Source organism: Micromys minutus, assembly GCF_963924665.1.
Source record: "Micromys minutus genome assembly, chromosome: 6".
Taxonomy (NCBI): Eukaryota; Metazoa; Chordata; class Mammalia; order Rodentia; family Muridae; genus Micromys; species Micromys minutus.
The window spans coordinates 11,364,467-11,390,451 of NC_137975.1; the positions used below are offsets into that span (position 1 = coordinate 11,364,467).

Sequence of the window (25,985 nt, forward strand, 5' to 3'; positions counted from 1 at the left end):
ATCCCTCCACAGCAATTCTTAGTTAAGAAAATGGACAACAGGCTCATCCACAGGCTCATCTGAAGGGGTCATTTTCTCAGTTGAGGCTCTCTTCCCAAATGACTCTAGTCTTGGTCAAGTTGACAGAACACTAGTCACTCCAATTGACTCCTTGTCAAGTTGATACACAAACGTGTCACTGTTAATGTTGGCCTAACACCTGCTCATCAGACAGGATGGTGTCCTGGGAACCACATGATGGGAAGACATCTCATCAGAAGTGCATCCTGGGACATGGGAGGTCAGGAACCACACAGCTCTGAGAGAAAGCCTCCTCGGCAGAGGTATTGCAGCTCCTAGGGGAAGGCATCCCCCGCTGAGCTGAGGCAGGAGGCTCAGTCCTGTTACACTTCTTTGCTTATTCCCTTCATTGCTTCTTGGAGTCTTCTGACGAGAGTCACACCAGGCAGCAAATCCCACTAAGGAGATTTATTGGGAGGGTTCAGGGTATGGGGGAGATAAACCCAGGGGCGGCTGCCTCTGCTCCTGGGAGTGGACAGCAGGGAACTGAGCAGACACAGCCTTTATATAGGGCTTCTTAGGAGGTGGAGCTTTCTAGGGCAGAGATTTCCAGGGTGTGGATTGGTGGGATTTCAGGTTCTGAGCTTGGAGGAGCTCAGGGATTGGTGGGTTTTTCAGTTCAAAATTTTCACCTAAAATTATCATAATCTTGGGAGGGTCCTGTTGAGAGGCTAAAGATGACTTTTGTGTCAGTTACAGAGGTTGGAGCTACCAGCTGACAATTGAGGAAGTCTGAGGGAGGGGCCCAGTTGCTGGAACATACTCAGGATGCAGCCTGCCCATTTTCCTGCTTTGAGGGTTTACAAAGTAATACGAAGTTTACAAAGGGAGTCCTGCCAGGGAAGGTTTTCCATGGCACTTGAATAGCATGAATAGCCAACAGCTAAACCATAGACTTTTCTTTTATTTTACCCTCAATATTTCATATTAAGAGCATCCCAATATAAAACCCTCCAATTTTTACAAGTCCCAGTCTTTAAAAATTTAGTCTCTTTAATATCCATTTTTTAAAAAATGTCCTCTAAAATATCCAAAGTTTCTCAAAAATTCTAAAGTTTCTAGAAAATAAGGTTTGACAACTGTAGTTTCCTATAAAATAAAAGCAATGTTTATACTTATTCTGAGGGGGAAAGACCAGAGCATAATTATATTCAAATTAAAGCAAAACCAAAGTCTAGCTGTGTACGGCTCTGTGTAGGACTTCTGGGACTTGTGATTGTCTGGGCTCCAAATATCTTACCACAGCACTCGAAGTGTGTCTCCTAGGCTCAGACAACTCTGCTACATGGCTGCTTCTCTCTTTGATGGTCATCCCATGGTACTGATAGCTCTAAAATATGAGGGTCTCTGCTGCATCTGGGCTTTCCCAGGGCCCCTTTCAGGACCTTTGTCCCTGCCTTGTGGTGCCATGACCCCTTCAGTCTATTTCACCCTATGTTGTGCATTCACCAGTGGCATTGTCTAGACTCTCACAGAGCCAAGCCTCAGCTGCTCTATGACTTCTTCATGCTCTCAAAGCCAGTTCTGGCTGGGAAGCCCTTAGATCATGCCGAGCTGGCTGCCACCACAAGATACAGCGATGGCTCTCTGGAACCCAGCTTCTGTGTGCTGACTCTGAGGAAACCCTTCTTATATGATCTGGTCTCAAGGATGCGGATTTTTCAGCTCTGGCTCACCAGTATTGACTGTCCCAGAAAGCAAACGCTTCATTTCAGTTGTTCTGGCCTCTTGTTAATCACAGCTGACTCTCCAGCCTAAACTGACCAGATCCACAGACTCTTAATCTCAACATGCCGAATGGCCCAAACAAAGGATTTCAGGGGCTCTTAAAACATCCCTCTGAAAATGTATAGGCTAGGCTTCCACTGTCTGCAATTTCTTAACACTCTTACCTTCCAGAATAGCTACTGAGCTTCTAACACTCTTACCTTCCAGAATAGCCACTGAGCTCTGAGGACTCAATGGTTTTTTTTTTTTTTTTTTAGGCCAAAGTTCAAATACCACCACAATCCTCCCCAAACACATGGCGGTTTTGCCATAGGAATACCCCACTCCTGACACCAGAGTTTTTATTCTACTTAGTGCGTATGGTGCTGCGATAAAACACCATGACCAAAGCAAGTTCTGGAGCAAAGGGTTTATTTTATCTGGAATCAGAAGCTGATGCAGAGGCCGTGGAGGATGCTGCTTACTGGCTTGGTCCTCATGATGTGCTCTGCCTGCTTTCTTATAGCACCCAGGACCACCAGCCCATGTGTGGCACTGGACTACAATAGTTTGGACCCTCCCACACCAGTCAACTAATTAAGAAAACGCCCTACAGGCTTGCCTATAGCCAGATCTTAGGGAGACATTATCTCAGTCGAGGTTCCCTCATTTCAGACGACCCCAGCCAGTGTTGACACAAAACTAGTCAGTGCAGTGGGTGAAGGCAGATGCTAATAAGACTGAAGACCAGGCTCAGTCTCCGGGACCCACATTGTTGAAGGAGAGAACAAACTCCCATAAGTCCTCCGCTGACGTTTACATGTGCACCATAGCACACTCATGCGCCCCACATACATACATGCACATGAACATGCACACCTAAAATAAATAAATGAGTTAACTGATGTGGAGTGGAGTTACCTACCAGTCTGGAAGGAGCTCCAGGAGTACAGCTTTCATGAGTCATGTTCTGTGATGCAGTTGTCCTTGTAACACCTACATTCCTGTAAGTCAGCCCCATACTTACAGCTTCACTAATCTAGACTCAGGTGGGATGATACTGTCTGTGAGGGGCTTTATCCGGGGTGACTGGACATTTGATCTCCTCTACCCAGGAAAAGATAACACACTGTGTGGTTTGTATACGTTCAGCTCAGGGAGTGGCACTGTTAGAGGGTGTGGCCCAGTTGGAGTAGGTGTGGCCTTATTGGAGTAGGTGTGTAGGCTTTAAGACCCTCGTCCTAGCTGTCTGAAAGTTAGTCTTTCACTAGCAGCCTTCAGATGAAGATGTAGAACTCTCAGCTCCTCCGGCACCATGCCTGCCTGAATACTGCCAAGCTCCTGCCTTGATGATAATGGACTGAACCTCTGAACCTGTAAGCCAGCCCCAATTAAATGTTGTCCTTATAAGAGTTGCCTTAGTCATGGTGTCTGCTCACAGCAGTAAAACCCTACATAGAACACGCACCATCCCTGTCTCTGACTCCCTAGTGACTTAGACAAGAATCTTGAAAGCGCGACAGGCACAGTGGAGATACGTGTTGTGGTTGGTTTGTAGCTGAGAGCAAACAAGGCCTATGATTGGGCAGTGAAAACGACAGGCAGGAACAGAGATTTGGGAAACGGAGAGAAGCAAAGGGAGAGGGGGCCAAGATGGAGGAGGAAGATGACCCATCTCTGTGTGGCTTTGAATAGCTATAGGTAGCTATGAATATCTTATAAGGGATGGATTATTATGGGGTGATTTGTCTTGTCTAGGTGAGCAGATTATATTATATCAATTGGCTCTGAGTTTATTGTTTATTGCACATCTTGTGGAGTGAGAATTTACTGATATAAATCTGATGGTTAAATTACAAGTTTCAAGAGTTTTGATTTTGTCAGGCTAGTGGCAATTGTGACAATAACCACAGGGGATGGTTGCTGGGAGTGTGACCAGAGCTCTCGACAGAGAGTCTCAGGAGGGTGGCCACCACAGGGACCAGAGAGTAATCGGTGGCATACTGGAAACGGAGAGATAGATGGGGCTAGTCATGGAAGCGAAGAGATCGCCACAGGGTCCAGAGAGTAGCCAGTGGCCGACTGGGATGGAAATTGGGAACTTAGAGTCTGCTGAGTTCAGCTAACTGAGATGAAAATATCCCTTAAATGCCATATGGCTTTATGATGCCAGTGATAGAGAGAATTGGTTCTTTTTTTTTTTTTTTTTTTTCATATTTAATGCAACGGACAAGCCACAGCAGAACCACAGAGGAGATCTTACTTGGAGAGAAGCAGAGGCTCCTGGTCCCATAGACCTTGTGACATTCTAGGCCCACGAGGACCACTGAGATCAGATACCATGCCTTTCTTGTGGAAGGTATGCTGGTTGTAGGTGCTGTGTTCTCTGGCACCCTTTGCTGGAAATGAAGGGTGTCAAGTGAGGTTAGGTTGGCCCCAGGGCCACCCGAGTGCTAGCCCCTTTCCACCCTCCAGACAAAAAGTCCACACCCCTGGAAAGAAAGTGTGCAAGGGCAGACTCCAGGGCACTGGGATTTCCACTGGTTTGTGGGACCCGCCACTGGTCCTCCTGAGGTTCACTGTCCTCTCTGCTGCCTTTCCCCTCGTGCCGCTGCCAGGACATAACACACCGTTGGTGCTGTGTCCGTGCAAACAGAGCCAGAGGCTGAGTATCTCTCAAGATGCGGGACAGGCAGTGAATGACTTTGTGGGTGAAGCCTAGATAAACAGGGTCCTGGGAGCCTTGTCATCCATGTTAGAGACAGGCGAAGAAGTTGGCATCTTGAAGGGAACCAGGATGTGAGACAAACCTTAGGTAAAAGGGAATGCTCAGGGGGGCCCTGAAAGGATTTGTGTGGGGATCAAAACCTTTCCTTGTCAAGTTGATATTGTAGAGTGCTGAGAGGTGAATCCCTGCTTTTGTGTTACCCCACTAACATTTGATGCTGACAAGTGAACTCAAGCCAAGAGCAGCTGGTGGGACGTCTATTCTAGGTGACAGTCTGAGAAAGACCGATCAAGGGGAAAGCGAAAGTTAATATTAAAACAGGGGTTTGGGTGCAGTTCCTCGGGATCGAGCAGGGCTCTGGGTGTGATCAACAGAACTGCAAAAACAACAGAAAAACCAACAGCAGGAACAAAAAGCCCAAAGCCACAATAAAGCAGACTAACGGTTCAGTTGCCCTTTTTACTGGCATCCAGGGCCAGCAATCCCAAACAGCGTTGGCAGTAAAACCGTCCTCTGTGAAAAAGAAACAGAACAAAGCAAAGCAAACCAACTAGCCAATGCAACAGAACCCCCAATTTTGTTGGTTTAAGGTCTAAACAATCGCTGTGGCTGAATTGCTCTTTCTTTTAACACAAAAAAGATGGCTCAGTGGTTAAGTGTACGGTCTGCTCTTCCAGATAGCCCAGGTGTGGTTCCCAGCATCCACACTGTGGCTCACAATTGTCTGAAATTCCAGTTCCAGAGAATCTGATGTGCAGGCAAATCACCACCCACATGGATTAAATCAAATCAAACTATTATTATTATTATTATTTTTTAAGAGAATGTGTTCTGCATTCTCAGAGGACATGCGCTCAGTACCTAGGTGGGGCAGCTTACAGCCATGTCAAACTCCCATCCCAGGAGGTCTGACACCCTCTTCTGGTCTCTGTGGGTACTGCACTCATATGCACATAATCCCACTCATACACACATGATTTAAAAACTAGTAACAGATCTAGGTATGACGGTGCATGCCTTTAATCCCAGCAATGGGGGCGGGGTGAGGGCAGGAAAATCTCTGTGGTTTCCAGACCGGCCTGGCTTATCTGTGAAGTTCTAGGCTGGCCAGGATAACACAGACAGACCCTCTCTCAAAAAACAATTAATGAATCAATTAAAATATTTTTAACACTCAGAAGCTTCGAATGAGTTGTTTTGTTAATTACAGTTACTACAAAAAAAATAAATAAAACCCTACAGCTCTTACCTCAGAAGGAATAAGAAATAGTTTATTCAGGGCTCAAACACACATGTCCATGACCTGGAAATGTGGACTTAGGTTAGCAAAACTTCTGGATTTCAATGTGGTAGCAGCCACATGAAGCTTTATCACAACGAAACAAAGAAAATCATAAGTCATTTTTTGATAATCAGCGAGAACATCAAGTTTGTGGCATACAGCTCAGTGGGAAACCTCCACTGTTGGCCTTGGATGCTGTTTGGTGACATTCTTGGCTTTTCGGCTGGTGGGAGCTAAAACATCCCAAGAGGACTTATCAAACAGTCACAAAGGTGTTAGATCACACACAGAAGTGTTTAATAAATGGCTATTTAAGGAACTAGGCTTCAGATAATTTGTCTGTGGAGCCAATCAGCCTAATAGAATGTTTGACATGGCTGAGGCTTCTTGTCCTGGAAACTTCTGTTCACATTATTATTTAATAATGAGTGGGTATTGCTTGGAAGGTAATCTGAGAATATGCATATGCACACACATGAGCACACACACAAACACACAGACACACACATACATACATATACATATACACACACAAAAAGACTACAAACACAGGCACACACACATACACACACAGACACACATACACACACAGACAGACACATGTATAGATACACAGACACACACATACAGACACTAACAGACATACAGATACATACACACGTGCACACAGATACACAGACACACGTACACAGAAACATACACACACACACTCCTCACCTCACCCCCACTGCAGGTAGGTTCATGAAATTTGGACTGTTTGGGAGCGACCACGCTTCCAGGTGCAGTAGCAATAAACTGTCCACAAAGCTGAAGTCCCGTAGCTTGGAAGTTGATCACCATGAAAGTGGAAAACTGACCTGGTGCCAACTGTTGGGTGTAATGTCTTCGGTAAGCGCAGGGCTTCGCTGAAACACCTTTTAAAGCTGCGTGTATATTCTCTGTGTTAATAAGCTAAAACATTACATCACCTCAGCACAGAGGCAGTATTCAGACTAGACACTTTGCAGATGTTTTGGTTTTATTAATTTCTGTATTGGGTATGTGACAATTTAGTTACCCAAAATAGTATCACCTTTAGCTAGTTGCTGAAGACTTAAAGTTGGTATGTGTAAAGAATATTGTACAAATAACTAATAGTTTTCATTTTAAGTTCTATAATGTTACTATTTATTTATTTTCTTTACCTGAGTGATTATATATATATATAGTTAATAACCACTATATAGTTAATATATAGCTAATACAAGATATCAAAAATCAGTGTGGATGGCTCAGGAGGAACAGCTCCTGGGGTTGTGAGCCCTGTCTCAGTGCTATCCCTGTCCCTCAGGCGCATGGCAATTAGGCTGTGCTCACTGTACGGCCTTGGAGCAGCCCAGAGACTTACCATACATGTTTCTGTCTGAGACTGGGGATCGCCATCCTTACAGGGCTATCGGGAGCCGTACGCACAGTGGGTCTCAGCACAGCCGGCTCAGGCTTTGGCAGGGGAGCTGCGGCTGAGGACAGAGGTCTGGCCCAGGGCAGGTCTGGGGTCTCCATCCAGGCGATGCTGTTTTTTCAGCTGCAGGAGCATAGTCACAGCTCCCCCTCAAGGGTTTTCCTGGGGTCGAATGCAGCTGTGTGAACACAGGAGCTGGGCCCAACCTCAGGCAGGTCTGGGGCTGGAGCAACCTTCCGAGGGATGACAAGAGGGACAAGAGTCTTTGGGGACTTGAGGAGGTAACACTGGAGGCGAATCTGATCTGTGAGGAGAAAGGATACCAGGCGGCAGGCTGAGGAGATGGCTCAGGCAGTGTTTGCCTTGTCTGCTCGAGGACCATGAGGACCTGAGTTCGACCCCCAGAACCCACATAAGAAGTCTCATGTGGCCCAGGCTGGTCTCCAGCTGGATATAAAGCTGAGGATAACTTTGAACTCCTGACCCTCCTGCCTCCATTTCTTATGTGCTGCAATCATAGGCGTAAATCATCCTGCCTTGACCTCAGCCAGCCATGGAGTTTCTACTGTGATCCCGGTGCAGTTGTGCCTTGGATGTCAAGCCAGATGACAGGTACCCACCCCTGAGAAGCTCAGAGCTGGCACAGGTATACCCAGTTTATAGTTTGCAGGCCACACAGGTCTGGGATAGCCAAACCTCAAACACTGTGAAACTTCAAACTTTCAAAAAAGAACTTTGCAGGTAAACACATCATGTCAGAATGTCAAAAGACTGGGCCCAGGGTGACAAGTGGCTGCTTAGCCTGTAACCTCAGCACTGTTAGAAAGGTGGAAAGAGAGAAGGAGATGGAACAGCACACTCAACATCCTCCTCTGGCCACCCCGTGTGTGTGTGTGTGTGTGTGTGTGTGTGTGTGTGTGTGTGTGTGTGTGTGTGCATGTGTGTGTGGTGTGCATGTGTGTGTGGTGTGCATGGGTGTGTGGTGTACATGTGTGTGGTGTGTGTGTGTGCATGTGTGTGTGGTGTGTGTGTGTGTGTGCATGTGTGTGTGTGTGCATGTGTGTGTGGTGTGTGTGTGCATATGTGTGTGGTGTGCATCGGTGTGTGGTGTGCATGTGTGTGTGGTGTGCATGTGTGTGGTGTGCATGTGTGTGGTATGCATGGGTGTGTGGTGTGCATGTGTGTGTGGTGTTCATGTGTGTGGTGTGCATGTGTGTGGTATGCATGGGTGTGTGGTGTGCATGTGTGTGGTGTGCATCGGTGTGTGGTGTGCATGTGTGTGTGGTGTTCATGTGTGTGGTGTGCATGGGTGTGTGGTGTGCATGTGTGTGTGGTGTACATGTGTGTGTGGTGTGCATGTGTGTGGTGTGCATGTGTGTGTGGTGTGCATGTGTGTGTGGTGTGCATGTGTGTGGTGTGCATGTGTGTGGTATGCATGGGTGTGTGGTGTGCATGTGTGTGTGGTGTGCATGTGTGTGTAGGTGCTTACACACACTCACACACAGTTGGGTATGCTCTTCACCCAGGCACTTCAGAATGAGATGGACATATCTAAGTGGAGACTTTACCGGGTGGATGTTTTGCAAAGAGCGGGACTTACGGGGGGGGGGGGGGGTGGAGGAATGCAGGTTGATTTGGTAAGAAATAAGCCGCCCCTCCCCCAAATCCTCCTCATCAGGTGTGATGCAAAGGCCCTATGCAGCAGGAAGTGAGTCATTTGGTTTCATTTAAGTTTTATAGTCAGCATATTTAACAGCTATTTCTGTTTGCCAATGCCTGGCAAGTCAGCAGACAAAGCTGTACACACAGACACGGTCGTGCTCGTGGGCGCGCAACATGCACACGTTTGTTTTCTAGCTCCCAAATTTCTTAAGCATTAGGTCATTTTCTTCCCTGGCCAAATGGCTGCCTGCAGGGTGCTGGGCCCCCCCATAAATCGTCCGGCCTGTGATATAAAACACAGCCCTTATTGACAGCCGCTGTGCCGGTTGAGGCTATGGTGCCAGCTCGTAAACCAGAGTCTGTGTCACTCCCATGGAGTAGAGGCAATAAAGGACACTGGGGAATTACCTCTAGCTGCAGCAGCTGCTGGACCGCGGGATGCCTGCAGCCCTAACGGGCTCTCCCAGCACCTAGTAAAAATCTGCATGGAGAAGCATTGTGTAGGGCAGCTCCCCTCAAGAAGCCTTGTCCCAGTAAGGCTATTCAGAGACACCACTTGTGCTGGGACATCTTCCCACACGGGCAGACGGGCTTTTCCCCAGCCTGGCATGTGTTCAAACCCCTTCCACAGCCCATACTCAGACTGCAGCCAGTCTAAGTGATAACACAGGCCTCAGACGTCCCCCACGATTTGACCTGCATCCCAGTTGGAACAAGGCTCCGCCTGGTCTTTGTCTTCCATCTGCATGGCGTCATCCCTAGATTCCCGGTACAAGGATAGCATTTTCTAGACTGTCTCAAAGCCTCCTCAACTTTTTTGGGTTCCTGCTTCCTCTTTCTTCTGAGACACAGTCCTGACTCCTGTGTTGACAGACAGGCCAGCAGCTTTTTTCCTCCTGAGTTCCAAACTCCCAGCCTTATCTCCAGTTCCAACAGGCTACACCCATCCTGCCAAGCAGCTCTTCCTGTACACTGCCCTACTGCTAACTCCCAGCATGCACTCTAGTTATCTCTCATTATTCTCCACTGGGACCCATGTCCTCTTACCCAGTGTCTAAGAAATCTTCACATGCTTCTCCTTCCTGTTGAAGATCACAACCAAGGGATGGGAAACATGGCTTAGTTGACTTGTCTTGCACACACAATAGAACTCAGGTGTGACATCATCCATCTCCAATCCCAGCAGGAGGATCCGGAGTTCTAGGTTATCCTTGGCTACACAGGGAGTTCCAGGCCATCCTGGGCTATATGAAACCCTATTACAAAACCTCACAATGAAAACCTCTCCCACTGCTCTTTCTCCATCTTGGCAAAATTCTAGAAAGCTCTGTGACTAGCTGCCTTCATTTCCCTCCTCCCAGCCTCCCTGCACACACGCTCGCCCGGCGCACACCCCGTCACCCGCTAGCTCATTCAGAAGGTGTGAATTACAGTTTTGGAGGCCATCTGTGCTTCAGGGAAAAGCATAGCAGGTAATGGGTGTGGTACCATAGTTTATTTCTTTCTGGTGCTGGAGAGCAAACCCAGAACCTTCCATACACCAGGCAAGTGCTCTATCTCAGATCTACCCACACAGCCCCCAGCCTTTTACACAGGGTCATTATGAGAGCGAAAGCCTGAAGAAAGGTATGGATTGTTTGCCCGTCTGAGGGGATGTCTGGGCAGAGGCCCCAAGGCAGCATGTGCTGGCCACTTACTTGGTAAGTAGTAACGAGAGTATACGGATAAGGTGAGGGGGTGTCAAAGTCTAAAGATCCCAGTGAGCCGTACGACCTGATTGGGGCAGGAACGCCTAGTAAGGAAACAGTGTTTGAAGGGATGCTCTGACTGGGAAAAATGGTGGTACAAGACCAGGCTGGGGTGGTGGGAATGAAAAGGGTTCTGGAGTTTCTGTAGTTGCTGTGGAGATTTCCTGTGGCTGGAGTTCAGGATGGAAGAAGAGGGTGTGTGTGTGTGTGTGTGTGTAAGAGAGAGGGGAAGGAGGGTATGTGTGTGTGTGTAAGAGAGAGGAAGAGGAGGGTGTGTGTGTGTGTGTAAGAGAGAGGGGGAAGGAGGGTGTGTGTGTGTGTGTGTGTGTGTGTGTAAGAGAGAGGAAGAGGAGGGTGTGTGTGTAAGAGAGAGAAAGAAAGACAGAGGTAGAGAGAGAGACAGAGACAGACAGACAGACAAAGGGACACACAGAGAGATGCTAGAAAAGGAGGAGATGGTAGATGAGGTGGTGGTGGGAGAGGAAGAAGAGGATGGAGGGAGGAGACCAAGGCTTCTGTGTCCTGTAAGGTGAGCTTCTCTGCTTATTGTCTCCAGCCCTCCTGGGAGGTTCCACCTTGGGCTCTGACCTGGGCTATCTGTCCCTGCTCTTCTCTTCTCTCAGGCCTCACATTCAGACTTTACCATCAGATGTTGGGGCGTCTCATGGCTCTGAAGCATGCCCTGTCTTCTTTGAGGACCTGCACAGCCAAGTGGTGTTGTTTATGGTTCCAGGCATTCTACATGGTACTTTGGACAGTGTGACCTATGCCACGGTTTCCTGCCATGATGACCTGTACCCTCAAACTGTGAGCCCAAAAGAACCCTTTCTTAAGCTGGTTCTATAACAGCACATTAATAGACAATGAGACAGGAACTAGCTCACTCCCTGACCTCCTCCAGCCCAACTCTTTCTACAGAAACCATCACTGTGTCCTGCTGGGTTCACCCCGACTAAACTCTTCAGCCTACCGCCTCTGTCCATTTCTGAGGCCCTGCAATGGCCTGTGACAGGCTGTGGGGTGGCCTGGGACAGCCTTTTGTGTCTGGTTCCTCTCTGAAGTTGGTTGGAGCTTCCCAGTATGTGGGTCTTGTTTGCAAATTCTTTCTAATGTCAGAAGGCACAGTGGGGAAGGCTGAACTTCCCCTGGCCACTAAAGCCTCACAGTAATGGCTGACTCTCTCTCCTCAGCCCTTCCTGTCTCCCTGAGACCATGCTAGCTTTCTTCAGTGACTTGTTTCTACTGTGCTCCTTCCCTCCTTGCACATACTATTCCTTTTATCTAGAATACCTGTCCCCACCATTTCTGTATGCCTGTTCTTCAGGCTCAGTCACGGAAGTTCTTAAAGACCTCTTTTTTACACTCTACTGTGGTCAAGTCTGCCTGGGATATCACCACATGACTCACATAAGTTCTGAGGCTAGATCCTTGGAAGGTCTTGCAAACCCTGTATATCCTCAGTTTTCTGACAGCTCCATAAGAAGAATCCTGCCTAGGTCACTGCTGTTCCTAGTTGACCATGCACAGAACAGGACCATTGAGCCCAGCCTGGAGGCTCCGCTGTTCAGTGAGGACACATGTCTGTTGTTTTGAACTGGGTTGATGGCAGCTTTCTATGACAGGAGACAACCTGTCTGGTAATGTGTCATTCTTGGTTCCATGTCTGTGACCTGGAAGCCTTCATGATGGGTCCTTGCCCACAGATCCAATGGTGCTATAGAGGTTCCAGCCTTTCCTTGCCCCAAGCATCATCCCAGGCAGAGATGCCCACTGAGAGGGGAGACAGATGAACAGATGGATGGAAAGATGAGGCAGAGAGAGATGGAGATGTGCTTCAATAAGATGTAGGTAGATAGATGGAGGGGCAGGTGAGTGCTGGGCGGATGGAAGTACAGAGAACGGAGAGGGCAGGTAGATGTGTGGATAAACGAGATGAATGGACGGCGAGAGGTGCCTACATAGGGCTTTTTACCAGATAAGTCATATGACAGTTACTGGCACAAGCATTCTAGGGCTGAGTTACATCCCTGACCTAGGGCGAACTCTCTGACATCACTACACGGTCCTGTCATCTACAAAGTTCATGTTCATGAAACACACAGATACACATACATATGTACGTACATACATACATACAGATAGACACACAGACACACACATACATACACACATACAAACACAGACATATACACATACAAACACATACATAGATACAGACACACACGGACACACACATACACACACATGCATACATACATACATACATACATACAGACAGACAGATAAACTGACACACACACGCACCTCCTAAGCCTTTCAGAACAGTCTCTGGTGATGTCTGCTGACCGCCCGCTGTCCCATGCCACCGATCTGCAATTTTACCATCTCCAATTCTGCTGTCTTGACGACAGCTGCTTTATAGGAAGTCTTAAAGCTGCACGTTTAAGGCTTTGGTCCTGCTCTCTGTGTGTCTTAATTGAAGCTTTTAGGCAGTTTCGTTTTATGTAGTTATCGATGGGGCTGCCTTTAGTGGCGCTCGCTCTTGTCCCTAATTTATTTCCTTCTTTTCTTTGTTTCCCATTCCCTCCCTTCTTTGGGCTATTTGTAGATTTTTGTTTTGGTTTTGAGGTAGGGTTTCGTGTGGCCTGGCTGGTCTCAGATCCATTCTGTAGCTGGTGATGACCCTGACCCTCCTGCATCCTGTGTGCTGGGGTTGTGGGCGAGTGTCACCACGCTGATTTCATTGGATGACTTTTAGCATTTCGATAACTGATTGTGTTCTTGCCCAGAATCCCTAGAATACTCATTTCCCTCCCTAATTGTACAACGCATCGTTATGATCTCCATACTGGGCTTCTCTGTCTTAAAAAAAAAATCCACATTTGACCATTTCAAAGAAAATGTGACCACCGAACCTTATATGGGTCACTGGCCTGACTTCGTTTATGTGATTTTTGCCTTATGACATCTGCAGGCATTGAAATCCTGGTTGGGCAGTGCTGCACTGTGTGCGTGTGTTTGTATATGTATGTGTGCATGAATTTGTATGTGTATGTGTGTGTTTATGTATGTGTGTATGTGTATGTTTGTATGTATAGAGAAATAAATATGTAAGTTTGTGTGCGTGTGAATTTGTGTACATATGTGTTTGGCTGTTTCTGCCTTTTAGTCTTAGAATAGACTGAGATAGGCCCACAGGGTAGAGGGAGGCTGCTACATCAGTTAGTCTTGTAGCCCTGGCTAGCCTGGAACACACTATGGGTGATGCCCTGCCTCTGCTTCCTGAGTGATGGAATTTCAGGCATGAATCACCACACCCTGCTCATGCTAGTGAATGTCAACTTGACAGGACCCACGCTCAGGAAGCACACCTCTGGGCATGTCTGTGAGGGAGTTTCCACATTAGGATGACTGGGGTGGGAAGATGCATCTGAAATATGGATAGCACTGCTCAATGGGCTGGAGTCCTGCACTGAATAAAAGGAGAACTGAGCCTTCATCTCTCTCTGCTTCCTGGACACGAGGTACCAGCTTCTCCTGCTTCTGCCTCCAACCAAGAGCCCGGATACGCCCTTCTTTTAAAGCTGTTTTTATGAGGTGGTTTGTCACTGCAGTGAACAAAATCACTGCTGCTGTGAGTCTTATCATGAGAAAGGCTTGTCGAGAGAACAGGGAAGGGTGGGTTGTTCCAATGTGCGGCTGCTCCCATTTTGTGGGCCTGCTTTTCAGGTGCTGACCTCCAGGCTCACCTCTGTGGTTTGCATCTAGTTCCTGGTCCAATCCCAAGGGGCCTCCCATGTTCCCTCTTGTACTGTTATAATGCCCCTGTCATTAGATGTCCTCAGGAGGAAGTTCAGGAGCAGAGACAAGCTGTCTTCATGGTCACCCAGATAAGCCCACCTCCTCGGCCACTTCTGAGCCACATCAGAGCTTCCTGCTGGTCACTGCTTTCATTTGGTTGTACTTATTAGGTTGAGGTTCACATATATAGAATGGTCATGAATGGGAGATGCCTGTTCTTATATACAACACTGAGACTGGGAAATGAAAAATAAGGAAATCCACGGATAGTTGTAAAAGGGAAAAAAAAAACCTAGTGTCCTGTATGGAGAAATACTTGGTGAGGATTTGCCTATACACTAGGGATGCAGCTCACTGGGTAGACTTCTTAGTTAGCATTCAGGAACACATGGGTTTGATCCCTACATCACATACACTGACCTTGGTGGCACCTGCCTGTAAACCCTGTACTTAGGAAGTGAAGGCAGGAGGGTCATAACTCCAAGGCTATCCTCATCTACATAGTGAATTTGAGGCCATCCTGGGCCCTGAGACCCTGGGGTTTGTTTTGTTTGCGAGTTTGTTTTTCAAAGATGTCTTGAAGGATGCTTAGAGACGTGGTCTATAGCAGGCTGATATTGAGCGGCTTTGGAGAGAGGATGACCTAGTGTGTGGGAAACCGAAGTGATATGAGAGAGAGCCATGGTCAGGAACTGCCAGTGTGGAGATCACTGGAAGATGGCGAACCCCATTCTCAGGGCTGGGGAGATGGCTGGCGGGAAAGTGCTTGCCTGCGGATTCTAGGATCGAAGTTTCCACTACGGAACCCACATTAAGAGAGAGAGAGAGAGAGAGAGAGAGAGAGAGAGAGAGAGAGAGAGAGAGAGAGAGAGAGAGAGAGAGGCAGACATGGTGGCACATGCCTTTAATTCCAGCACTAGGGAGGCAGACCTCTGAGTCTGACGCTATACAGAGTTCCAAGACAACCAGGCTACAGAGAGAAACCCTGTCTTGAAACAAAAACCAACCAACCAACTGACCGACCAACTAACCAACCAACCAACCAACCAACCAGAAGTTAAAACAGACAGACAGACAAACAGACAAACAAACAAGCAAACAAGCAAGTTGGATGCCAGATAGGTGGACCCTGGGCTCAGTGGAAGACTCAGGACTAAAACAGGCCGTGGAGTGCCCAGGAAATGAGAGCTCTGGCCTCTACATGTTTTATTAAAAAATACTTTGCTTTTAATACTGACTTCAGGTGTATGAGCGTCTTGCCCACAGGTATCTAAGTATTTTGTGTGCATGCCTGGTGCTCAAGAAAGTCCTAAGAATACATTGCTTCCCTGAAGCTGGAGGTATGATTGACTGTGCGCCACTATGTGGGTTCTGGGAATCAGACCTGGATCCTCTGCAAGAGCAACTCGTGTCTCTAACCATGTATTTCTCCATCCCTCCTCCCTCTATCTTGATTTTATGTTTCTGTGTCTCCGAGTATGCACATATGCATGAGGGTACCCAGAGGCCAGAGGAGGATGTTAGATTCCCCTAGAGCTGGAGTTACAGTGGTTGTGACCTTTTGACATGGGTGCTGGGTACTGAACTAGGAATTCCTGCAAGAGCAACAAATGCTCTTAATCACTGAGCAACCACCACAGCCCCTTGCTTGTTTTTAATCTGTGTGCACTTGCACTCTCTCCACACCCGTGTGTGTGTGTGTGTGTGTGTGTGTGTGTGTGTGTGTGTGTGTATGTGTGTAGGCATGCGCACTGCCAGTGTAGATGTGCAGGACAGAGTACAACCTTGCAAGCTGAACCTTACCTTCTGCCTCGAGAAGGGATCTCTGGATTTCTTTTCTACTTCATAGGCCAGGATAGCTGGACCATTAACTTCTGGGGATTCCAGTTTGGGACCCCGTTTCCCCATACGTATGCTACTAGTGTGTCTGGCTTTTATGTGAGTTCTGGGGATTTGAACCAACCAAGCTACATTCCTTTCTTCTGCGGCTAAAGTTGCCCAATCACTGCCAGGGCCTGTCAACGTGCTGACCCTAGGTTCTCCCTGTCCACCTGTCAGGAAGCCATCCTAGGCTCAGAGTTGTAGACATAGCTCTCATCTCACCTGCCCGTCATCCAAGGCGAGCAGCTATATGCCTTGAGCTTCCCTTACCTGCCTGACATTCTCTTTTGCCAACTTTGGGGATCTGCCCCCTTTCCCACTTTTCACTCTTAGATGATCAATTTCAAGGTCAACCTGATGGGTTCTAGGATCATCAGGAAACAAGCCTGTGGGCGTGTCAGTGAAGGGTTATCTAGATGGGCTAAACTGAGCTGGAAGACCTACCTTAACCGTTGGTGGCACCGTTGTACCAGCTGAGATCCTGGATTAAATGAAAGACAGCAAGCTGACCAGCATCGTCTTCCTCTGCCTCCTGACTGTGGAAGCCATGTGGCCAAGCATCTCACGTTCCTGCTGCCATACCTTCCTCATCGGGACAGGCTGACTGTATCCCTGAGCTTTGACCCAAAGTAAACCCTTGCTCCCCGAAGCTGCTTTTGTCTACTATTTGATCATGGCATGAGGAAGTAGCCAAACACCTCCAACTACCCCCAACTACCCCCAACTCAAAATGGGTCTCACTACAGGGACTACAGAGTGTGCCTGGGTCTACACTGAGATCTGGCACACTGGGCCCTCAGCTACACGACTCAGATGTGCTGAGCTCACTTGTATCCCAGTCTTGGCAAACTGTCAAGGCCTGTCTGCCCCCGCCCCAAAGTGACAAGAAGCAAACAGCTGGTAAATGATCCTGAATTAAGCCTGTCTGGGTTAAGGTGGGGTAGTCAGTTTTGACACTGTGATGAAAAAATTACAACCTATTTTTTTGTTCATATGCACCAAATTTACTGCCTGGATTCTCATTAACTACTGTCGAGGGAAAAGCATATAGACAAGATAAATTATGAAAAAATTATTTTTAATGTACAAAAAGGACTTATTTACAAGTTGAGCATGTCATCTCAATTTATAGCATGTAGAAAAAGCTAAAAATGTTTGGCAATATAAATTTGGCGATTCACCCACAGTATATTCAGGCATGATGATGTCTACACACACAGATACAGATGGAGAATAGGAAGTTAGGGTCTATGTCAGGCCCACACCACGAGAGCCAGAGACCCAAGGGCACGGCCCAGAGCTGTCATTTAGAGCTGGTCCTGTCTCTGGATTGTAAACAGAGGTTTGCTGCCCCGGGACACAGAGCGTCCGAATGCTGTTAAGAAGTTCCTCACTGTAGCCGAGGTCATGGCCAGAAGGAAGCTCGGAGTGGTGAGGTTTGGTTTGGCAAAGTTTCTATTAAACTCAAAGGGACAGGTTTGGGTCGTGCACACGTGTGTGCTGGGAAGAGGCATGGGTTCACCCTGCAGTGCGCTCTGGACTGATTGTTTTTCGAGTCAGTTTCCACATGCCATTTCTTATCCAGGGCCAGGCCATACGGAGCAAAGAAATTCAGTAAAGGGTTCCTCAAAGTCCAGGAATCAATCCCTTCACCCTCCTGCCCAACCACAAACACCTTGCACGTCATCATCGGTTGTGCCAAATAACCTGGAGAGGATGTTATTGGCTAGGTCAGGGGACCAGAACGTACGGAGGCTGCACATGGTGGTTCAGTATTGACTGCCAGCCACCAGTGTGGAGGAGCCCTAGAATCTCCCATGGGAGAGTAGTCAGATAGTGCAGGAGAAATAGGAGTGGGTAAACATGCACTTCCTTTTCCTTGGGAAGGCCTCCTTCACCTTGAGGCCCTGTCCATTCCTAGTCCACAGCAACCCAAGGTATGTAGACACAAGTCTTCTTCCCAGGAGGGGCTTCACTGCACACTTCAGAACACTGTAAACAGGCCAGGAGAGCCCCCACCCCACAGTAAAATATGTGTTTTATTAATTCTCCTCCACTCCGGAAATCTGCTGGTCCTACTCTGAGCAAGGAACGGAGATGCTAGCAGAGGAGATGCCATGCTATCCCAGGGCATGCACCTTCCTCCTTTGTGGAGAGCAACCTTGGCGAGCTTCACGGAGGAATCCGGGGGAAGCAGTAATCCCTTTCCTTTCAGGTGACAGGATGGCAAGCCCATCTTCTCAGGGGAGAGTATCCAGCGTGGCCTCAGGCTCAAACCCAAAGTTGCTCCCTCCCATCTTTTGGCATGTACTTAGAAAGCCCTTGGCCAAAGTACGCTCTCATCGGCTGAATGACAGAGGCAAAGAAGCCAGAACCCAGTAATCTCATAAACACCGAAGGCTGGCAAGCATTGTGTAAACGAGTTTCTTTCTGAATAAGACTTTCTGAGTGTCCAGAGAAATAGGCCAGACAGCAGAGAGGATGCCCCTACATCTTTTAAAATATTTGGAAGTCTGAACCAGCCATTTCCCATCCCCTCTCGGGCCAAATTAACACTTCTGGACAATGGAACAGATTAGACCCTCATATTCTAAGAAGCTAATGTTGCTCAGTCTCCTGCACCAGGAGCCGGGGAGGGCTCTAGGTCATCATATTTAAAAACTTGTTCTCTTCAGCTAGGCTGGTGAGCATGGAGCTCATGTCCCCAACAGCCATGTTGCTGATGCCCACGGGGATGGAGGGCAGTGTCAGGGAATTCCGGGGCGTGGTGAGGCGTGATGAATTCTGGGAGAGATTGTGGAGAAGGGTTGGGCTCAGTGCACCCGAGAACAAACTTGAATGATCCCCATCATCCATGATAGCATCGAAGTCAATCTGGGGGGGCTCCAGGAGCTGGGAGTCCACGGTGCTGGACACCTGGTTGACTCCCGGTGAAGGCAGAGGCTCAGGCTGGATACTGTCTGAGCAAGCTTGTGGCTGTGGTGGCTGGGGCTGCAGAGATGGGCAGCCTCCGTTCTGTTCATACATATGGATCTGGCCATAGTAGTATAGCGTGTTCTGGTCCTGTGACCACCCTGTGTCCTGAGATGGCTGAGGAGCTAGGGATACCATGGTCCCCGCTGTTCCCTTGGGCATAGCTTCTGCTGTCTCCTGGTTGGCTGATGTGACCATGGCTTGGCCAGCGGTCCTGGCATACAACTGCTGTTGACCAGAACGTATTCCACGGTGACGGCCAGCTGTGTTGGGTTCGAGGGGTGGCCGCGGCTGCATGAGACCAAAGCCCGTGTTCTGCTGGGACTCCATGAAGCTAGGCTGATGGGGTGACAGAAGGCTAGAGCCCTCTTGGTAGCCGTCCTGCTGGGGATAGCTCAGGACTGGGTGAGGTTGTGACACCGTGGCCAGGGATGAATTGGCAATCCCAAGTTCCCGTTGATGGCCGCTCATGACAGTGGCATTGGAAACAGCTTCCATTTGCTGAGGGAGTCCCAGGTGGCTGGGCTTGGCTGCCATATTGCTGCAGGAGGGGGAAAACTGGTTCAGAGAGCCACTGGCAACGTTTGGGCTCAGCTGGGAGTGGGCTTGGCTGTAGTTGGCCTGAGGACTCATGACTGCAGCCATGCCCAGGCACTGACCCCCTGTGGCTGGCTGTCGAGGCGCTTGTGTGTAGCTCCCTCTTGATGCTGAGGGGGTTCCTCGAAGCGGGAGTTGGGGCTGGGTGCTGTCGAGCCCTCCGGAGCTGCTCTGCAGGGCTTGTGGACTATATCCTGGATACTGGCCAAAGGCTGGCTTCTGCTGAACCACAGCCAGGTTGCCGTGAGGAAAAGGAGGTGGCTTCACCTGGGAGGGTAGGGCATCCACGGTGCCAGAACTCACCTCATTCCACTGTACAGGCATGTTGCTCTTGCTGAGGCTGGAGGAGGGGCTGTAGCTCAGCTGGCAGCCCCCCAGTCCAGGAGCCGAAGGGCTCATGTTGGAGTCAGCTGCCGCTAGCCTGCGGTGGCCTTGTAGCCCAGGACTGGGCAGTTTAGAGTTCTCAGGGAAGCCAGTACCTTCTGTGGGATACACCTGCCGAGTGCCCTCGTCCAAGGTACCAATGGTGTGAGCCTTGAGGTACTGTACCACATCATCCGGCAGCACTAGCTCATCCTCCACCAGCCCCAGGTCCGACTCGAGCCCAGCATCTACCCCAGCAGCCATGGTCTCCATCACCACGTTCTCAGTGATGCTCGGGGGTCTGGGAGAGAAGGCGTTGCGGGTCAGGTTGCCATCTACGCTGGGGTGGTTCTGTACGTGCAGGCCACGCCGATCAGTGCAGGGTGGCAGCGAACCTGGATTCATGTTGTGGGTACTGTGGAAACGTTGTACTCGAGGCAGAATAAGGGGGTCAGGGCGCCGCACAGGGTCGCTGGCCCGCCGCGTGCTGCTGTTTGGCCCCTCGTGGGGGAAGGCAGGGGCCGCTCCTACATAGCCATGGCCGTGACCGTGGCTATAGGCAGGCCCATCGCTGCCACGCCGTGGCCCCAGTGGATGTGGGCAGGCGCCAGGCAGTGCACGCTCAGGAGCATCCAATAACGCCAGGCGGGTACGGAGGCTTACACGATCGAGGCCCGGCAGCGGCGTGGGTGGCGGTCCACCTGTGGCGGCTGCGTACTTGGCACGCAGGCTGTACTGCTGCGCAGGCGTGAGGTTGAGCAGCCCTGGGCCGCCGCCGCTGCACTGGCTGGCCTCACTGGAGCGCCGAGAGGCATCTGTGGAGATCGGGTCGTAGGAGTCCGCTGAGCTGGCATTGTGCGGGCGTATGCCACCAAGAGGCGAAGCCTCGCTGGACCGACGGCTGGAGAAGTATGGGGAGATGCCAGAGGAGCGGCGGCTCACAGTGTAGGCCGAGCTCATGGTGCTGGTGGAGCTGTCTCTTCGTTCCTGCAGCTGGTTTAGCATCGTCACTTCGGTCAGCTCCGGTAGACGCTGGCTGGGCAGCAGTCCCGCTGGTCCACCACCCCCGGTATTGTTGAAGTTTTCCAGGACAGAACCTAGGGAAGAACAGAGGGGTCACAGGAGGCCAAAGACTGTGCTCTGCAGGACACAGACTCCCTGGGCTGTTTCCCAAAACCAAAAAAAATCACCTACACCTTGTCCAGTAGATGTAGTAGAACTAGTAACCAGTTCCCCTACCCAACCCCCTTGAGCAGACTGATCCTGGAACCCTAGCACAGCAGACACTCCACAGGAGAAGAGTTCTGGATATAAGAAGGGAACCAGGTGGGATGGCACACAATCCCAGCACTCGGGAGGCAGAGGCAGAGGCAGGCAGATCTGAGTTGGAGCCTAGTCTACAGAGCGAGTTCCAGGACAGCCAGGGCAGCACCGAGAATCCGCCCCAGGTTCTTTATCTATATGACGGTGCATCTGCAGATTGGAAGGGGTTCCTGACAGCAGGGCTGGGGGAGGTGACTTGACTTAATGGCTGAGATGGGAGGACAGCACGTTCCCTATGAACTGTCATGACCTGCGTGCAGACAGCCGTCTGCAATCCAAGAGATCCCAGACTTGAAATGTTCATAGCCTTCTGACAGGAATCCTTCTAACAGGGGCTGGTGGTGTTCCAACGTGCACCACCATGGGGCGGGGGCAGTCTGGTGTTTATGTTCCCAGCGGCACTCCAGAGATGCTCTCAGAGTTAGAAGAACCTGCTGAGCACAAGGCTACCTCCTCTGAGGAGCCCTCCTGGCTCTTTCCCCATGGAAGGTCCTCCTTAGGCCATCAGTAACCCAGCTCTGTGGTGCTTTGCTGTCCTGTGGCTGGCTCTGCATGTGAATCTGACCCTGGGTCCTTCGGGATGGCAAACATACTGCTCTCCTGTCCTTTGTCTTGGGATGCTGCAAATGCTGACTGGCTAAGTAAGTACGGAGCCGCAGCCCCTGTTGAAAGGCTGGCAGAGACACACTGCACGAAGAACAGCATGCATGTTGGAGCTGCACAGACCGGAGCTAAGTCGCATTTACTGCTGGGGTTGGGTGGGGTACCCTCTCCTCTCTGAGCCTGTTTCCTTTCCATGCAGCACACAGTAGGGCTGAAGCAGGCAAGTGAATGGGTTGCTTAGTAGTCATGAGGTCACACTGCACACACCCCTTTGCCAGCAGAGCACCTCCACATTTGCAGCTTGTCCCTGTACTGAGCTTCATTCCTACTCCTCTCCAGACCAAAGAACCCGGTCACTTTGACCTCGAGTTTCCTACCAACCCTTAGGAACCGTTAGAGGCCAGACATACAACCTACAACCAAGGAGCCAGGTTGATCCAGCTTGAACTTGTTTGGGGGTGCATGTGCCGTAACATAAACTATATCCTTTGAATGAACTTTTAGGGAAAATCCCCCATTTATCATATTATATTTGGATATAATTGGGCATGCGTATGGTTAAAATTAGGGCATGCCCAAAGAACTAAGGCTTATGTTACCTAAGCCTGTCAATCGAACCCAAAAGACCAACTACACCCCACCCCTAGCAACCAGCTAGCTCCTCCTCTTCCTAGACTTCCTAGAGGAAGCCCAGGGCAATACCCAGGAACTCTTGAGTCTGTAGACTAGCATTTACTCATCGTTCGATTCTGAATAAAACTTTTCTCTGTCTTGCTATTTTTGTGGGCTTCTTCAGTTCTTTGACTGAATAAGAAACCAAGAACTTGGAACCACCTGATCTGCCCCACCGTGGGCAGCGAGTCAGACTGTGTGCATGGGACCTGTAAGAAACAGCCCCAGGCTCTCTCCCACCTCCCCTGTTAAAACTCGCTCACCATTCGCTGGAAGGGGAGGCAGCTTGGTGTTGCGGGTGTGTGGAGCTGGGCCGGCCCACGAGCAGGAATCCTTTAGAGACTTGAGCTTCTCTCTCTTCAGCTGCTCAAAGCGATGCATGGTGGTCATGTGTTTGCGTAGCTGCAGGCCACCAGTGGAGGGTACAGCCAGGGCTGAGGTGTCAGCTCCTGGAGATGCGTCATCCAGTGCTGTCAAGTCTCCCAGACTCCCGGGCCCTGTCCCTGGCATCTCCACGCCACTGTCATTGTTGGGGGCACTGCCCAGGGGAGAGGGCTCGCTGCTGCAGGATGACTGGGCCCCGGGGCTGGACTGACACAGCTGTAGGGACAAGGTAGAAGACACTGGCTCAGAGGGTTTGAGAAGTCGCCCGGTCCTGTGAACCATCCCACATTCAAACCACACTGCGCATGCTTGGGCAGGGGCACGAGGAAACATAAAACTACTTTAAAGAGGCGCTTGCAACCCGTTCTCTGTGTGTCTGCCTAAGATGAGTAAGTCTAACTGCTGCCCTTTTCCCCAACTGTGAGACTGACCCAGGCTGCCTTCCATGTAACAGCATGGGTTTGTCGTACTGTAGGGAGAAGGTGACTACGTTCATTCAGAGAGGAGGAATTCAGCGCAGCACTGCTGATTGCCCACAATGAAGTGACGGATGACAGAACTCTGGTGACTTGTTGCCCAGCTGCCTTCTGCTGCACAGGGTAAGGGCAGGTGCTCAGAAAGGCACAGAACAGGAGCTCTGGGGTGTGGCCGTGGCTTGCATGACCACTCCAAACTGGCATGCTGGTTAGCTTTACTTGATCCGAGCTAGAATCCTCTGGGAAGAGACTCTTAGTAAGGAGTCTGTGTGTGTGTGTGGGGGGGGGCTGTCTTACTTGTTAACTGGATGTGGGAAGACCTAGGCAGAGTGTGTGTGACACCAGGCCGTGTGTACTAGACAGCCTAGGAGTGACACCGAGCGAAGCAGCAGACAATGACACAGACATTCTCTTTGCTGTGGGCCGTGGATGTGATGTGCCTAAGCAGAGTTCCTGCCTTGATTTCCCCAAAATTGGTGGGTAGGAATGTGGAACCACAACTCAAATCCTCCCCTCACACTCGCCCTGCCGTGCTTTTTCTCAGGGTCTTTGTCACAGGGACGGAAATGAAACTAGGCTCCTCGGCTGTCCCTCTGGGCTGCGGTGGGGCAGGCAGATAAACAAGGGACACCACCGGACCCTACAACATCCAGCGCTGCCTGAGATCTGCGCTGGGAAGCAAATTCTGGATCCAGTAGTCTGAGGGTCAGCCCTGGGTCAGATGGTTTCTCTGTCCCTGCCTCTTCCTTGGGAAGAAGCAATGGTCCTACACACTGAGCTTAGCAAAGGCAACAAGCATGCTGTCCTTTACAATTCCTTGCTCTGTCTAGTCTAGACTTACCCCTGCTCTCCCTGGATCTCCACACCTCACCCCTAATCTCCCTTGCCCCCTATACCAGCCAGTCTCATTTTTACTGCCCACCTCTACCTGTTCCTACGGTGCCACCTATCTCTCCAAAGGCCAGCTCAACCTGTGCCCAGCCCGAAGCACTGAACAGCATCCGGCCCACCCTCTCTCCCTGGCTGTTCCCACCCTCACCCCATTCCTCTGCTCACCTCAGTAGCGTCTATCCTTAGGGGAGGTACAGTCGGGGAAAAAGAGGCGGAGACAAAGAACAGGTGGTTAGAACAGAAGGAACACAGGCTAGAGCGGGGGAGGACACAGACAGGGACAGAGGGCCGGGGACCCATGATGGCACCCAGGTACTGGAGGGGAGGCAAATGCATCCTGTGCAGACTGGCACGGAGGAAGGACGTTTCTCTGCCCCAGCCTCAGCTGCCCAGCAGGAGGAAACGAGACAGGATTCACGAGGGTGTGTGAGGAGATAAAGGAGGAGAGCTGAGCTGCAGGGAGGTGAGGCATGGGGTGTTCTGAGAAGGGGGTGCTCATGAGAAGGGCCTTTAAGAGGAGGCTGGGCTTCAGGGCCTCGGCAGAGCTGAGCAACTGAACCCTGCCAGCCGGGCACCCAGCTCTGTCTTACCCCGGAGCTCTCTGTCTTGATGGCTTTGACATGTAGGCAGTCCTCCACCGTGTGGCTGGTGCTACTGGCCTCCACGCTCTCCTCCGGTCCTCGGCCACCTGGCTCGGCGCTGGCCTCGTTGTCCCCATTCTCTCTGAGCAGTGTAGCACGGAGGTGCACGTCATTACGCTGTTTCTTGGTGACATGGGCATCTGGCCCGTGGACAGTCTTCACATGCTTACGGAGTGAGCTGGGGTCCGTGTACCTCTTGGTGCAGCCCGGGATCTTGCAGATGTAGGGTTTCTAGGAAGAGAGCCAGGCCTGGGTTATGGATGTGAACCCGAGGGCAAACTCTGGACGGGTGCTATCTCTGATCTGAAGCCACTCCATGCTCCCTGGCAGCCCTGGCTGGCACAGGGGCGAGCGCTCTAACACACTCACAGCCTGTGGGTTGAATCTGTAAGAGCCTCGCCTTCTCATCTGCCTTGTATACTAACTACCCCAGCATGCAGAGGGGGCCCAGTGTCAAATGAACTCCTGCCAAAAGAAGCTGGTGACACGGATCAGAAGGAGTGCGGGAAAGACCAACGTGCTCCCCCAGGAACCGATACAGGGACATCCATCTCAGACCTTCCTGTCTCTACTGAAAGCAGATAGACCAAGGAAACCTTTAGTCACCTGGCCACTGGGGGGCACACCTTAACATCCAAACATCTTGCTTCTTGGACATGCTCAAATCTACAGAAACCACCACCTAATGTACCTACCCTGTACATGTCTTTACACACATATAACATACATACACACATTCATCTACACATATA

The 25,985-nt window shown here is 50.1% G+C and overlaps 1 protein-coding gene across 1 annotated transcript in view; it reads right to left on the reverse strand.

The window, feature by feature from the left end:
• Positions 1-18,950: 18,950 nt before the first annotated feature.
• Positions 18,951-25,985, reverse strand: part of GLI2 (GLI family zinc finger 2) — a gene marked incomplete at both ends in the record, with an annotated part of 161,791 nt that continues 154,756 nt past the window's right edge. Inside the window, 3 exons of the mRNA XM_080917750.1 lie at positions 18,951-21,340; positions 23,105-23,441; positions 25,183-25,464. Of these exons, the coding sequence (XP_080773876.1) occupies positions 18,951-21,340; positions 23,105-23,441; positions 25,183-25,464 (3,009 nt within the window). The remainder of the gene's footprint in view (positions 21,341-23,104; positions 23,442-25,182; positions 25,465-25,985) is intronic.